The sequence below is a fragment of the Lasioglossum baleicum genome, chromosome 11 (genome assembly GCF_051020765.1).
Source record: "Lasioglossum baleicum chromosome 11, iyLasBale1, whole genome shotgun sequence".
Classification (NCBI taxonomy): Eukaryota; Metazoa; Arthropoda; class Insecta; order Hymenoptera; family Halictidae; genus Lasioglossum; species Lasioglossum baleicum.
In genome coordinates, this window is record NC_134939.1 from 246,255 (window position 1) to 261,743 (window position 15,489).

Sequence of the window (15,489 nt, forward strand, 5' to 3'; positions counted from 1 at the left end):
TTCATACATTACGTCGAATGATATAAATATATTTACATATTTTGAAAGATGTCAGTTTCCAGCGAGAATGCATTCGCAAGATACCAATCGCAATGCCAATGTAAAGTTCATGGATAGGATCATGCGATTATTTTTATGCATTTTAAATTTCTTTTGTTTAATCTAAATCCTGAACATGAGCAAAGAGAAGATGCAATTAGTGGAGGAACTGCATGCCCCCGCCAGACGGATTTTTCCACGACGTCGAGTTTTAGTCCATGGGTATGACGATCTGTGGCAAGCCGATCTCGTAGATATGCAGCCTCACGCACGCATAAATGGTGGTAACAAGTACATATTAACTGTTATCGATGTGTTATCCTAATATGCATGAGGCGTACCGCTCAAGACTAAAAGTGGAGGTGAGGTAGCTAAAGCGTTCAGAATGATATTTCGAAATCGATGTCCGAAAAATTTACAAACCGATCAGGGAAAGGAATTTTACAACAGTGAGATGCATAAACTTTTGACGAAACATAGCATTAACCATTATTCTACATATTCGGTTATGAAAGCTTCCATCGTAGAACGGTTCAATCGCACATTGAAGAATAGCATGTGGAAAGAGTTTACACTTAATGGAACCTATAAATGGATCAATGCACTACCTCATCTAGTTGCAAAGTACAATGCACTAAAGCATAGAACTATTGGAATGCGGCCGTGTGATGTCACCCATACCATTTCCAACAGACTCTTATACACAGCGTATAACAACATAAAGATTGCTGCACCGGCTAAATTCAACGTGGGACAGTCTGTACGCATCAGCAAATTTAAGACCATTTTCGATAAAGGTTACACACCAAATTGGACCACTGAGGTGTTTGAGATAGTCAAGGTACAAGCAACTAATCCGGTAACTTATCTGCTGCAAGATTCCTGTGGAAACCCCGTTGCTGAGGGATTCTATGAACACGAATTGCATCGCGTTGCCAATCCAGATGTACATCTAGTGGAGAAAGTGTTGCGTAGAAAAGGAAATAAGGTGTATGTAAAATGGTTAGGATTGAGTAATGTAAATAATTCATGAATAAATAAAGACAATGTATTATAAACATTTATTATGAACATTTGTATCGGAAACGATCGACGACCGAACGATACGTGATGGAGGAGGCGCCGGAATCGCACAGCGCTGTGCGCGAAGTTAAACTTTAGAAATAAAGAACGATAACAATGAGTAGAAGTGGACTGTATTCTGATTGTGTTCCTTGTACAAGCGTAATGAGCGTAAAGAGCCGACAAGACTCGCGGAGACTTCGTAAACCGAGCTGGATTCACGTCATCGGGATCGCGGATTGGTCCTTAAGGATCATCCGATAATTGGCGATCGGTGATTGGGACACGATCGATAGACCCTAAAGGGGGAAACGGGGTAACGCGGATTCTTACCACGGTTCGCTATGAGAGCGGTCGGCGGCTGACGTCACGACGAAGAGAGAGAGCGGCGCGTGACGAGGATACAACCTCGAACGTTCACGCGATCGCGAACATACCGCCCGCCTTGAAACGTTGCTTTCAAAGAGAGCGACGAGTTAACGCCGCCGCATCGCATACAGAATTTTGTTGTTTGACGCAAAACGAACACTCACGACGCAAACATGAATAGCACTCTTCTCTGGAACCGAAGGTTCGCTGTCGAACATCTATTCCCCGTCTAACGCCTTTTCCAAGACCGCGTTCGGTTAACAAAGAGTGTTCGCATTCAGCTAGAGCGGTATACAAACTAGCTTATAGTAGTTCGTGCTCCTAATTAATGCGTAATCGTCTATAGTGTCTCGAGAACGTGTACAGTCGTTACAGAGGAATCATTATCGTTTGGTTTTTAGTGGTGGCGTCGCGCAGCCACGCAAGTTTCATTTTCGGCGCACGCGAACTCAAAGCTAACGCAGAACTCAACTAACGAGTCGAGATAATACAATTTTATCTACAGGAGTGACTGTACAAAGTTAGGTAGAAGCGGAAACAATTGGCAGCGGGCACAGCTTCACAATCGGACGGGTCAGTTCGGTTGAAGAGGTCTTGACGGTGACCACGCGAACCCGACCGTCTGCCCCTGGATGCACGGTTTTCACGCGACCGAGTTCCCATTTGCACGGGGGAAGCGCGGAGTTCCGGATTAAGACGAGCTGACCGGGTTCGATTGATGGCTGCTCCCGTCGCCACTTGCTTCGCTGCTGGAGGGTGTTTAAATAGTCGTTCACCCAGCGCTTCCAGAAATGTTCCGTCACAGATCTGACGAGCTGCCAACGCGTGAGGCGATTCTCGGACAGTTCGAGGACGGACGGTTGTGGGGGTGCCGTGAGCGGGGAGCCTATTATGAAGTGTCCAGGCGTGAGGACATCAAAATCGTCCACGGAGTCTCGCAATGGAGCTAGAGGTCGCGAATTTAGGCAGCATTCAATGGAGCATAGCAAAGTGCTAAACTCCTCGAACGTAAAGGTTCGAGCACCGACAACCCGCCTCAGATGGTGTTTGAGGCTCTTCACTCCGGCCTCCCACAAACCTCCGAAATGCGGTGCGGAGGGGGGAATAAAATGCCAAACGATACAGTCGCTGGCGGTTTTATTTAGAAAGTCCGGATTCCGTAGGGTCGCTCGGTACATTCGACATAATTCACGGTCCGCGCCGACGAAGGTGGTCCCGTTATCGGAATACATGGCGCAAGGTATTCCACGTCGAGAACAAAATCGATCAAATGCGCGAATGAAAGCTGGGGTGGAATAGTCGGATACTAGTTCGAGGTGAATTGCCTTCGTGGCTAGGCAAACGAACAGAGACACATACGCTTTGCGCGACGTAATACCGCGCCCGGACGACGCGCGGATTTGAAACGGACCAGCATAATCCACTCCACAGTGAGAAAAACATCTGGACGAAGGGGAGACGCGTGGAGTCGGAAGTTGGCCCATCAACTGAGCTGGGACAGCGGCCCGTTCGCGAACACACACTACGCAAGCATGAATTGTGCTCTTGACCAAACTGCGAGCACGGAGTATCCAGAAGGTTTGCCGCAGCGTATGTAGGGTCAATTGAAGGCCTGCGTGCAGGGCGCGTAGATGAGCATGCTCGATGATTTGCTTGACCAATGGGTGTGACGCGAGTATGATTGGGTGTTTGACACTGAATGCCACCGGAGCGTGTCGTAGACGTCCACCGACTCGAAGAATTCCGTCGTCATCGACGAACGGATCGAGAGCTAACAGCGAACTTTTTGGGGAGAGACTGCGGCGCTGACGGAGCGCATCGACTTCGGAAGGGAAACAATCGCGTTGAATGCAATTGATCCAGAAGATTCGCGCGGCGGCACAGTTCTCGGCCGACAGAGTTCGGCCTGGCGTCGAGGGAGCGAGAGAACGCGAGCGGCGTGGGCGACAAGCGCGCAAGAATTTAAATAGATATCCCGTAACGCGAAGAAGTTTCGGCCACGACGAATATCTGGACGACAAGTCCCAAGGTTCGGAAGTGACTGTAGCCACGGACACCGCAGCCTTTTCCTCCCTACAGACCAAGTCGATCGGCGTAACTGACGTGGGTTCGGAAGGCCATTGTTCCTCGGATGAGCCTAGCCAGTAAGGTCCTGACCACCACAGAGAATGCGCTGCGAGCTCGCCTCCTAGTATGCCGCGTGACGCACAATCGGCCGGATTGTCTTCCGAGGGCACGTAGCGCCAAACGACGTCGGGAGCGCGAATTTGAATTTCGTGCACACGGTGGGCCACGAACGTTTTCCAACGTGACGGACTGTCGCGCAGCCATGCAAGCACGATAGTGGAGTCACCCCAGCAAAAACATGAGTGAGGGCGACCGTTTAGGGAATTCCGAACGAATTCGAGAAGGCGCGCGAGGAGCAGAGCAGCGGACAATTCTAAGCGCGGTATCGTTAGGGGGGATATGGGAGCTACCTTAGACTTGCTCGCCAAGAGAGACACGTTGACCACACCGGATTTGGAGGTGGTCTTCAAATAAACGACTGCAGCGTATGCGTGGGACGAAGCATCGCAGAAACCGTGCAGTTCGACCGGACCTGAACTGGAGTCGAGGCCGGTCCAGCGAGGCAGCGATAATGCTTTCAGCGATTCTAATCCGGTGTAAACGGAATTCCACCGTACTCGAATTTCATTTTGTAGAGCCTCATCCCAGGAGACGCGCAGACGCCAGAGATCCTGGAGGAGGATTTTGGCTGTGATTGTAACGGGGGTCACCCAGCCCAACGGATCATAAATTTTCGAAATCGCCGATAAAATCGCTCGCTTTGTTTCGGGAACGGTCGTCGGGATATTTAATTGAATTTGGAACGCGTCGTCCAACGGGTTCCACCCGATCCCGAGCACCTTGACGTGGTCATCGACAGCCAATGACCTGGTGCAGGCCAATCCATGGTCGGACGGATCTATGTCGCTAAGAAGTTCCGTGCAGTTACTCGACCACTTTCGAAGCTCGAACTTACCGCGGCGAAGTAGCCCTACGACTTGATCGCGGCGCGCGCGGACAAGTTCGACAGAATCGCCACCAAAGAGGACATCGTCGACGTAAATCTGATCGCGTAGAATGGGCACCGCAAGAGGGAAATTTGCCCCCTCAAGTTCACGGAGGCGCTGAATGACTCGAAGCGCAATGAACGGAGCGCACGTCATGCCGTATGTGACCGTGAGCAGGACGTGGTCGATAGGGGATTTTGTAATGGTATCTAGCCAAAGAATGCGTTGAAAATTGACGTCGCGAGAATCGACCAAAATCTGTCGATACATTTTTGCGACGTCAGCACTGTAAACGTACCGATGATGACGCCATTTCAGAATTACAGACGGCAGGTCTGTCTGTAATTTTGGGCCTGCTAGGAGCAGGTCATTGAGCGAGTGACCGTTAGAGGTCAAGCTTGATGCATTAAAGACTACACGCAAATGTGACGTTGCGCTCCCGGGCCGAAATACAGGATGGTGGGGAATGTAGACAGCCTGTGTGGCCGGGGGGAGTTCCGCGGTCACGCGTCGCATGTGGCCGAGGGCTTCGTATTCGCGCATAAAATCGCAGTATTCTCGTTCGAGTTCGGTATCTTTGCGGAATTTGTTGGTCAATGCGAATAGTATGCGTCCTGCCGAGTGCCGAGAGTGACCTATTTCAAGCGGAGGATCGCGAGTGAACGGGAGACGAACTACGAACCGTCCGTCTGGATTGCGCGAGTGAGTGGTCATAAAATGTTCTTCGCATTGTCGTTCTGTTGAAGACAGCGGAGAGCACCGAGGGAGTTCTTCCACCTCCCAGAACCGACGCAGCTCCGACTCCAAAGAGGAAGAGCAGTGGTGCGAGAATGCGATCGAAGAGGACCGATTCTTCTTGCACGATGAAACTTCTACACACGAAAAGGAAGAGTTCGTGGTGGAGGAACCGTCGCGATCGACGGAAGAAGATGGAATGGGCCCCGAGATAACCCACCCGAAAATTGAATTCTGGGCTATCGGTTGTCCCTGACGTCCTTTACGAATCCCGTCTAGGATTACATCGCCATATAGATCTGCTCCGAGGATCATTTGAATGGACTCGGAATTTGTGGGCACCGGGTCTGCCCACTGAAGATCTCTCAAATGTTGGAATGAAGACGGATCTGCAGTGCATTGTGCGTTATAAGCTGTTAACGTTGGCATAACCAACGCAGTTGTGACCAGCGACGGAGTAGTCGAGTGGACTGGACTCACGTGAATTTCGACAGACGATCGCACAGTTTCCACGTGGGCTCCGCCGACCGCGGAAATCGTAACATTTCTACGGGTCTTTTTTGCACGAAGCAATTGAGCTAAATTTTCCGTGACAAGTGTGACTTCGGAGCCCTGATCAAGGAGAGCTCTTACTATCGTGGTACGGCCTGACGAAGCACGTATCTTGAGCCTCGCTGTCGCCAAGAGTACGAGTGAGGGGGGACGACGGGGAGTCATCGCAGACAACGATACAACGGTAGAGCAGCCCGGTAATGGAGGTGAAGAGCGGGGCGCGGACGGATCGACTAGGTTCGCGCGACTTGTCGACGCGTCGTGAAGAGAGGAATGGTGAGTTTGTTGACAAACGCGACATTTGAATTTGCTCGAACAATCGGACACCGCGTGTCGTTCGCTTAGGCAATTATAACATCGCGAGAGCCGGTTTACAATTTCGCGTCGCTTTTCCGGAGATTCGGCTAGGTATTGCGGACATGAACTCAGAAAGTGTCGTGAATGACAGAGTGGGCAAGACGATTGCGAAAACGGAGTATTCGTCTTTCCCGTATTATCTGATCTCCGCCGCAATTCTGAGGAAGCGCTCGGACGCTCGGACGATTGCGAGGTCGTGACGGCGTGTACGCGAGGGCATGACGTCGTCTTCGACGTCACAGAATCGCAGGGTTCGACGGACATTTCATCGAGCGCACGCGCACGAGCGAATAGGAAAGTCGTTAATTCGGTAAATGATTTTGGCGTGTCGGACTGAGATGAAGCGATGCACCATGCTTTCGACGTAACGGGATCAAGTTTTCGCGATACTAAAAGAACTAACATATCCGTCCACAATTCTTCTGGAGAGCGATCCAGTTTCGACAGTGATGTGTTCGCTACGTTCGCTCGATCAATCAAAGAGTGCAGATCGACTGCAGATTCGCGCTCAACCGCTGGTAAATCGATCAGATTCGACAAATGCATTTTAATCAGTCGACGTTTGCTCTCGAATCGCGTAGTCAGAGTGCGCCACGCTGTCGAAAAGTTGTCGGCGGTTATCGGAATGTTTCCGAGGGCTTCGAGCGCGGGCCCTGTAAGCGACAACACTAAATAATGCATGCGCATGAAATCCGTTAATTCGCGATTTGACATGATAAGCGACTTGAACCGATCTCGAAATGACTCCCATTCGTTTGGGTCGCCGCTAAACGGAGCTAACGGTACGCGAGGAAGATGCGCAAGCGCGACGGAAGGCTTGAGTAGACTCGTGGAGGAGTTGTCCGGAGAATGCAATGTTGGACTCACGTGTGACCCCAGGTTATCGAGGGCGTCCAGTAGAACATCCCTGGAGCTGATGTAAGTATCCTCAGTTGTCTGGAAGTGGTCGTCCGCGAAATAAGATACAGTCGGGTGGTCTTCCTCAGGTACATTGGTGAGCAGCTGCACGTGGCCATCACTGAACGCAGTCCAAGCGTTTTCGAGAGAAGAGAGTCGCGCTTGAACTTTGCTGATTGTGAGGTTGGCTTTCCCGATCTTTCGAAAATTCTCAACCGTCCGCAGGATCGTCCGTTGCAGCATGGCTTGCCGGTGGAAGTCCGCCATCTTGAGAGAGCACGTGTGAACTCCGAAATTTGCCGTTTACTCTAACTTCGAATCCGGCTCGAAGGACCAATTTTATGTATCGGAAACGATCGACGACCGAACGATACGTGATGGAGGAGGCGCCGGAATCGCACAGCGCTGTGCGCGAAGTTAAACTTTAGAAATAAAGAACGATAACAATGAGTAGAAGTGGACTGTATTCTGATTGTGTTCCTTGTACAAGCGTAATGAGCGTAAAGAGCCGACAAGACTCGCGGAGACTTCGTAAACCGAGCTGGATTCACGTCATCGGGATCGCGGATTGGTCCTTAAGGATCATCCGATAATTGGCGATCGGTGATTGGGACACGATCGATAGACCCTAAAGGGGGAAACGGGGTAACGCGGATTCTTACCACGGTTCGCTATGAGAGCGGTCGGCGGCTGACGTCACGACGAAGAGAGAGAGCGGCGCGTGACGAGGATACAACCTCGAACGTTCACGCGATCGCGAACAACATTTATTATAAACAATTTAACTTGTTTAATGAAAAAAAAATATAATCTTCTATTTACATTGAATATAGACAATTTTTGTATTTATTATGAACATTTATTATGAACATTTATTATAAACAATTTAACCTATTTAATGAAAAAAATATGTAATCTTCTATTTACATTGAATGTTTGAGATCAGACGGGACAAAAAACTTCACCGAATTTGGACGAGCACACTTTATTCCCGTCTGGCGGTAGTCTCAACAAAAACTTTATACAAAAATATGTACAACGTTCAGCACAATTGTATGGTTGACTGAAGCAAATAAAGAATTGTATAAAGTAGTTCCGAAAGAACGTGATTGTTCACAGCAGCGTTGCTGAGAACGTAGTTAGAACGAATGCTGTTAACCGAAAAAGACTGGTCTGACGACGCGCGACTTTCGTAACGAAGCTAATCAGCGATTGATTCGACGATCGATCAGAAGAGCGGATTTCGCTCTCCGTCGGAACGATGACTTGCGTATCGAACATCTCGACCAATGGAGTTCACTCAGCCAAGTCGATAATCGATCCGACGGCGACAGCCTATAGCGCGGCGCGCTGCTGATCGATCCTCGATCTCGTGACGACGAGCGGAGCAGCCAATCACTGGGCTGCGTGGTGGATCGTGCGTCACGATCTTACGACACTCGCAGCCAATCCCAAACATTCCGCCCGCCTCGTCATTCATTGACGAAATTGAGAAGAATGAATGGGTTGGCAACGTGCGACGTAGTAAATGAACGATGAGACGCGAGTGAAAAAATGGAAGTTTACAGTGCTAATGATTGCCGAGATGGATACAATTAAAATGAAGTGAATAATGAGGTGAGTGAAACTACCCTAAGTAAATGATTTTGTTAGTTAATTGGTGACGCGAATTGTACAGTGCTTAACCTAAAATTAAAACGCGCTCGAAATTTCACAGATGCGAAGTGGAAGAATCGCGTGATACGCCTGCCTCGGGTTCCCTTCCAGCATCTGTCTCAGCATCGTCCGGCGCTAGTAATGGAATTAGTTTGTGCACAGGCCTAAGAAATTGCGACTTGGCAGTACGAACAGTTGCGACTCGAATAGAAGCATCTGGTCCCGGGTGTACGTTTACTACGCGAGCGAGAGGCCATTGAGTAGGCGGAAGAAGTTCACTTTTTATAAGGCAGAGGATTCCGGCCTTGATTAGTGCCTTGTCCCTTTGCCATTTGCCTCGAGTTTGCAGTGAATTTAAGTACTCCCGTGACCAGCGCTTCCAGAAATGTTGTTGCATTTGTTGCAATAATTGCCAATGAGACAAGCGTGATGCTGGAAGGTCCTCGAGACTGGGCTCCGGGATTGAGGTGAGAGGTTCCCCGATCAAGAAGTGACCAGGCGTTAGAGCAACTGGATGGACTGACAGAGGCAACAAAGGTCTGGAATTGAGACAAGCTTCGATACCCGTCAGAAGCGTGGTCAGCTCCTCGAAGGTCAATCTCTGCTCGCCAATGATTCTGCGGAGGTGATACTTAACGGACTTAACAGCTGCCTCCCAGAGTCCGCCGAAGTGACGAGCGGAAGGAGGATTGAATCTCCAAGTAATTCCTTCTCTGGAAGCTGCGGCGAATGGGCCTCCTCCCTGTTTCTCCGATTCGCGTAGAAGGGCACGCAGTTCGTGGTGAGCGCCTACAAAGTTTCGTCCACAATCGCTGTAAAGTTCGGAGCAGCGACCACGCCGTGCCATGAAGCGTCGTAGAGCGGCCAAGAAGGTATCGGTGGACCCATCCGATGCAGCCTCCAGATGTACGGCCTTAGTGACGAGGCAAATGAATACGGCGATGTATCCCTTCGAGGTGCGCTGACCGCGGCCACTACTGGATCTGAGCAGTATTGGTCCCGCATAGTCAATTCCAGATCTGGAAAAAGGACGACAAGGAGTTAGTCGTGGTAATAGAAGATTTCCCATTTTTGGTTGTGCAGTTTGACCCTTCCAACGTATACAAGTGGTGCAATGTCTGATACAGGACTTGACCATATGACGGCCCTTGAGGACCCAGCACTCTTGAGGCAGAGTAGCGAGCGTCAGTTGAGTTCCCTCGTGGAGGCACCGCTTGTGCGCAGCGTCTACCCACAGCCTTGCCAAGGCAGAGTCGTCTGGAAGTATAGCGGGATGCTTCCTGTCGTAGGTGAGGTTGGTGACCTGGAGGCGGCCGCCAACGCGCAGCACTCCTTCAGGATCTAGGAAAGGACTGAGCTTTGCTAGCCGGCTCTTGGATGGCACCGGTTGGTTTTTCCGGAGAGCCCTGATGTCCTCCATGAAGTGTGCAGCTTGCTCCAGCTGCAATAGAGTGAGTTTTCAAGATAGTATCTCGGAGGCAGTGAGAATTGACTCTGTTTTTCGTTGTTCAGGTCTCCAACGACGACACCAAGTCAGAACTCGGAGTAGGCGAGTCAGGTTAGAAAACCGCTCGATCAAGGAGCATGCAGATCCCTCTGGTCGGCGAGCCACGTGATGAATGAGTGGTTCAGTGACTTCGTGGTGAGCTTTACTGCCCACGGCCTCCGGAAGGTGTCCGGATGAAGAAAGCCACTCGGACCCTCGCCACCAAAGCTCGAAGTTTACCATCTCGGTTGGATACAGGCCCCTGGAAGCACAGTCTGCAGGGTTCTCAGCACTTCGTACATAATGCCACTTGGCTAGAGGCACCATCCTCTGGATTTCGGCGACTCGGTTGGCCACGTACGTCGGCCAACGAGATGGTTGCCCCTGAATCCAGCTGAGAGTCACCGAGGAGTCGGACCAAAGATGTAGTCCGATATCCCGCAAGTCGAGCACCTTGGTGATGTGGTCGGTGAGTTTGGCCAACAGGAACGCTGCACAGAGCTCAAGTCTTGGTAGTGAGACCCTCTTCAACGGAGCCACCCTGGATTTGGCGACGATAAGTGAAACGGTGGCAACTCCCCTTTCATCGAGGACCCGAGAGTACACCACAGCCGCATATGGTCGCTCTGAAGCATCAGCAAATCCGTGGATCTCGATAGTTTGATTGGAGCCACTGATACCCAGCCAGCGTGGAACTCGAATAGTTTGAAGCGTGGGCAGCTGCTGCTGGAACTTCTGCCAAATGAGTTCCTCCCTTTCTGGTAGAGGTGCGTCCCAGTCAATCTTGAGGAGCCACAGAGACTGCATGAGCACCTTTGCGACTATAGTGACGGGAGCCAACCAGCCAAGGGTGTCGAAGAGCTGTGCCGTCCCGCTGAGCACCGCTCGCTTAGTGTAGCCAGTGTTCCGGATCGAAGTGGCAGCGGAGACCTGAAAACAGTCAGGGGCCCTTCACATGGGCCTTCACATGATCAGACGGGACAAAAAACTTCACCGAATTTGGACGAGCACACTTTATTCCCGTCTGGCGGTAGTCTCAACAAAAACTTTATACAAAAATATGTACAACGTTCAGCACAATTGTATGGTTGACTGAAGCAAATAAAGAATTGAATAAAGTAGTTCCGAAAGAACGTGATTGTTCACAGCAGCGTTGCTGAGAACGTAGTTAGAACGAATGCTGTTAACCGAAAAAGACTGGTCTGACGACGCGCGACTTTCGTAACGAAGCTAATCAGCGATTGATTCGACGATCGATCAGAAGAGCGGATTTCGCTCTCCGTCGGAACGATGACTTGCGTATCGAACATCTCGACCAATGGGGTTCACTCAGCCAAGTCGATAATCGATCCGACGGCGACAGCCTATAGCGCGGCGCGCTGCTGATCGATCCTCGATCTCGTGACGACGAGCGGAGCAGCCAATCACTGGGCTGCGTGGTGGATCGTGCGTCACGATCTTACGACACTCGCAGCCAATCCCAAACATTGAATATAAACAATTTTATATTTATTATGAACATTTATTATAAACAATTTAACTTGTTTAATGAACAAAATATATAATATATATAATCTTCTATTTACATTGAATATAAACAATTTTATAGCTGCGAAGGAATTTGATAATGGCCCCACGGCAATGTTTCTGTCGAGTTGGGTATGATATACCGTTTGTCATCATATGGTCTGAGAGCAATTTTGCGCTCTGATATAGTATACACTTTGTGCAATTTCGATCGTATACATGTCTGTGTACGACTTATAGCTATTTCATCCTGCAAACATCGCATGTAATCATCAAACGTTATCGTTGTCCTTACAACGCTAGTCTTTACACCTTTTGCTTTTTTTGTATCAGATTTTCCATCAACAGGCAATGTATACATTTTTGCTCTTAGCCCAACAAAGTCTGTCATTATCATCCCATTGTTCTCGTCTTTCATCAAGCCGGGAACCTTTTTATTTACAAGTGGGATATTATACTTTGTGACGTGGCAGTTTTGCCAACATCACCCGATGCCGGTTATCGGAAGACCGGGCCACCCTCTGGCAGCCTAATACGCGAGAGGCGCCGTGGCGAGCGCTCGCCCTGGGTGCGAACGAGACCCATGGGCGAGTTCTAATATTTTTGAGCGTCGCGCCAATTGCGCGACGCGTGTCTGCAGGACCGTAGTCGGGCCCCAAGGGGGGACCCAAAGCACCTCTCCAGCCGAAAAACAAAGAAAGGATCGGCACCGGCGTAAACTGCCACACCAAGGAAGTTAGGGATCAACGCGGCCCAGGATAGACAACCTGGATGCGCCGACGAGGACAGGCGATGCCAAGCAAGGGATCTCAGCTGTCTCGCCGTCGCCTCATCTGAAGAGAAACCTGATCAGTTGCCGGATTGGCTGACGCTCCGCTTCCGCGTTCCCGAGTCACACCGCGAGAGATCACTTCTTCGTTGGCTTTAGCGAAAACTAGTTGCGAATTTCGAACCTTAATTATTGCATAAGAACTATGGTATTTGCGAAGCGAGCTGCCGGACACAGAGGGACGAGAACGTGAGACCATCAATCGTTTCCCTGGGTAAGCTTTTGTCAAATCTAATTTCGTGAAGTGATCTTTCTCGCGTTGGCTCGGTAGTGTGTCGTGTCCGCGATCGCGTCGCAGAAACACCGACGCGGCTTCGAAGCTGCCGGTATTTGCGAAGAACTAGATTCAATTCGTGAACGCGGCGAACCCGTCGGTCAGCGTACGCGCGAAGAAATATTTGGCGGATGTTAGTTTCAAGAGAGGTCGGATGAGTGGATCCGTGTGTCGTCTTGCCCTCGACGCGCGCGGTGACGGAGTTTAGCGTGAAACGAAACATCAATTAATTTAGTGAGAATCCGCGCGTCGTTGCAGTTTCAACCTAACCTCGAGTCGTCCCACGGTGCGACGCCGCCACGTGCTCTCGTCGTATTTCCGCGACTTGTTCTGCCGACGAGAAGCTTATAATAACGCGTATTCCATCCGAATCCGGGCGTAAAACGCGAAGATCGTGAGCGCCGACATTAAAATCACGTTGCTGCCGGATTCGTAGCGTAGCGTGAAGAACCAGGAAAGGTCGAAGCGCGCGTACAACGAGTTGTCGTTGCCGATCACCTGTTACGCGCCGGTTAACCTCGAAACGCTGCCGGTCGCGGCCGACAGCGTTATTGTAACATCGGAATAATAAACTGTGTTAACCAAGATCGTACGAGAGTGTCTATTGCGTGAGAAACCTTCCCGCCGCGGGGAATGCCTCGTGTTCGACCCGCGTAGAATCCTGCGACCAATAGTTTAACATCTTCGCGTAATCTCGATTGTCGCGGGCTCGTCCGATTGTCTCGCGAAGTGTTCGCACTTGCGAATTTAGCGTGGCACCTTCCGTGCCTGGCGCCCGAACTTCACATAAACGATCTCGAGAGACGACGAGCCTGCGTACAATTTTTGTCCCGGGTGGACCACGTTTCGCGCGGCCGAACGTGGCCCGGCGGTATTGCCTGTAAATACCCGGTGTCGCTATCGTTTCAACAAGAAACGAGAAACGACGTGACAACTTATTCCCTATCGGATAATCGCTTGTGTCGAAACGGTTAATATGGCGCCTAATGGTTTCATAAATGTCCTCACACATAATATGATAAATTAAGCTGTCGGTGTCTGTGTACGTTACCTTACAAGTTTTACCATATTGAGGAACCATACACTCATGATGAAATTCGTACAAGCAGGTTTTGGATATATCTAATATGCACATACCCACATAGATTGGCTTGTTGAATTTCACCATGACTTTGCGCAACTCCACAGCAGCCAAGTTTTCGGAAAATACACAGCGGCTGTGGAAATTTGGTTTCGCGATCATTGCATCTGCACCATATCGCCCATTCCAATGTGTCACGAGTTTTACGTCTACATGATTCCGAACATTTTCCATAGTTTTACCGAATACCGCGTTGTTCATCAATTTGTACAAATTCTTTTCAAAATCGTTACTGGCATTTGTTCTAAACAGGGTATTTAATTCTATGTATTCGCGGAGCCATGGTGACTGTGCGAATTGGAGGATGCGATGAATCTTTGTAATACGAAGACCGTGGCGCGTGCACTGCTGCAGGTTATAATAGTGTATTACGTAACGCTGCTTATCATGTAACGTTGCAAACAAATTGGCCTCTCTTTTACCAGGTGGTTCAGCATGTGTTGGACAGAATGGTAGGTCAGCGTGAGCATCATGCAGACTTCGCATGCAGCGGGTTAAATTTGTTGATACCGACTGTAAGATTGAGTATTCGCGACAATGCCCATCCGCTGTCACGTTCCTGAAATTCTTCCAACGACGTTAGGATCGGCCCCACGATGCATAGCTCGTACATCTCTTCGAGGTCGGTTGCGTAAACGATTTCACAGTTCTTTGTGCCAACACTTTTGCGCGAGCGTTGATCACCTGTCACAAATTCACCATTAAACACAGCGTTCACTTTTAAAGACTTATGTTTTCCCAAAGCGTTCCGTATTTTTTCAAGCACAATTTCCCTCGCGTCCTGGAGGAAGCTGAGAGGTTCAATGTAATTGGAATTGATAACGGCGCCTGTTAATATGCGACTCTTGAAAGCCGAGTCTATGTCATGCCATATGAGTCCTGTGCTTGTATGTCCAGCACCTTCATGTATGAAACGTCTTCGCAAAGAATATTTGAAACTCTCAAGAGCGGCGATACTGGCGATCAATGACTGTTGAATACCGATCGATAATCGAGGGCGTTTTGCTCGATTATGTTCTTTAAGCAACTCGAGGCATTCGTTGCATCTTTCCTCCCAGACAAGGTATTCTTCCTGCAATCTTAAGCGATCAGATTGGTCCCACAAATCGTGTTCAATTTTCTGAATTTCTTCCATGGTTATTTTTTTTTTTGCCTCACAATCAGTGACTGAACAAAACTAATTTGGTGGAGTGCATATATAGCCTCCCAAAACAGTAGACTCAGCAAAAAGCCAATCGGTGTCGAAAAAAAACAGTCCAGAAACCGCCACTAATTTTTCGGTGTCTCATTCGCTCGCGATACATCCATATCTTGAAACACTTACACAGCATTGCATTTTTTCGCACGCTCGATATAATATTTCGCAGTGACTTCCTGTCGCCACAGTTTTGCGAAATTGAGTCAACCAAATAGCGTCTTAAATGTTGACACTACAATTTCTGCGAGATTCCTGTTCGTTCCTAAGGGGGTATCATATTTCATAAAAATGATCGATCAAAGACCAGTCAAATA

At 49.4% G+C, this 15,489-nt stretch overlaps 3 protein-coding genes across 3 annotated transcripts; all 3 read right to left on the reverse strand.

The window, feature by feature from the left end:
* Positions 1–1,991: 1,991 nt before the first annotated feature.
* Positions 1,992–7,331, reverse strand: LOC143213641 (uncharacterized). The gene has a single exon (XM_076433694.1). It carries the CDS (start codon positions 7,329–7,331, stop codon positions 1,992–1,994), a length of 5,340 nt encoding a protein of 1,779 aa, XP_076289809.1.
* Positions 7,332–8,775: 1,444 nt separating this feature from the next.
* LOC143213642 (uncharacterized) lies at positions 8,776–11,694 on the reverse strand. Its single transcript, XM_076433696.1, has 3 exons — positions 11,635–11,694; positions 10,261–11,136; positions 8,776–10,161 (listed from the first exon to the last, which is right to left on the reverse strand). The coding sequence occupies exons 1-3, from the start codon at positions 11,692–11,694 to the stop codon at positions 8,776–8,778; spliced, it is 2,322 nt and encodes a 773-aa protein (XP_076289811.1).
* Positions 11,695–11,809: 115 nt separating this feature from the next.
* Positions 11,810–14,712, reverse strand: LOC143213549 (uncharacterized). Its single transcript, XM_076433497.1, has 2 exons — positions 13,747–14,712; positions 11,810–12,190 (listed from the first exon to the last, which is right to left on the reverse strand). Exons 1-2 carry the CDS (start codon positions 14,461–14,463, stop codon positions 11,810–11,812), a joined length of 1,098 nt encoding a protein of 365 aa, XP_076289612.1. The 5' UTR covers positions 14,464–14,712.
* Between the last annotated feature and the right edge of the window lie 777 nt (positions 14,713–15,489).

What these genes read in the sequence shown, in the direction of transcription:
- LOC143213641 (XM_076433694.1), bottom strand. Translation starts at nt 7,331, where the DNA reads ATGGCGGACTTCCACCGGCAAGCCATGCTGCAACGGACGATCCTGCGG.
- LOC143213642 (XM_076433696.1), bottom strand. Translation starts at nt 11,694, where the DNA reads ATGTTTGGGATTGGCTGCGAGTGTCGTAAGATCGTGACGCACGATCCA. An exon ending in ACGATCCACCACGCAGCCCA is followed by an intron (nt 11,137 to 11,634) that starts GTGATTGGCTGC and finishes GACTGTTTTCAG; the next exon opens with GTCTCCGCTGCCACTTCGAT. An exon ending in ACCTGACTCGCCTACTCCGA is followed by an intron (nt 10,162 to 10,260) that starts GTTCTGACTTGG and finishes ACTCTATTGCAG; the next exon opens with CTGGAGCAAGCTGCACACTT.
- LOC143213549 (XM_076433497.1), bottom strand. Translation starts at nt 14,463, where the DNA reads ATGCGAAGTCTGCATGATGCTCACGCTGACCTACCATTCTGTCCAACA. An exon ending in CACGTCGTTTCTCGTTTCTT is followed by an intron (nt 12,191 to 13,746) that starts GTTGAAACGATA and finishes CACGTCACAAAG; the next exon opens with TATAATATCCCACTTGTAAA.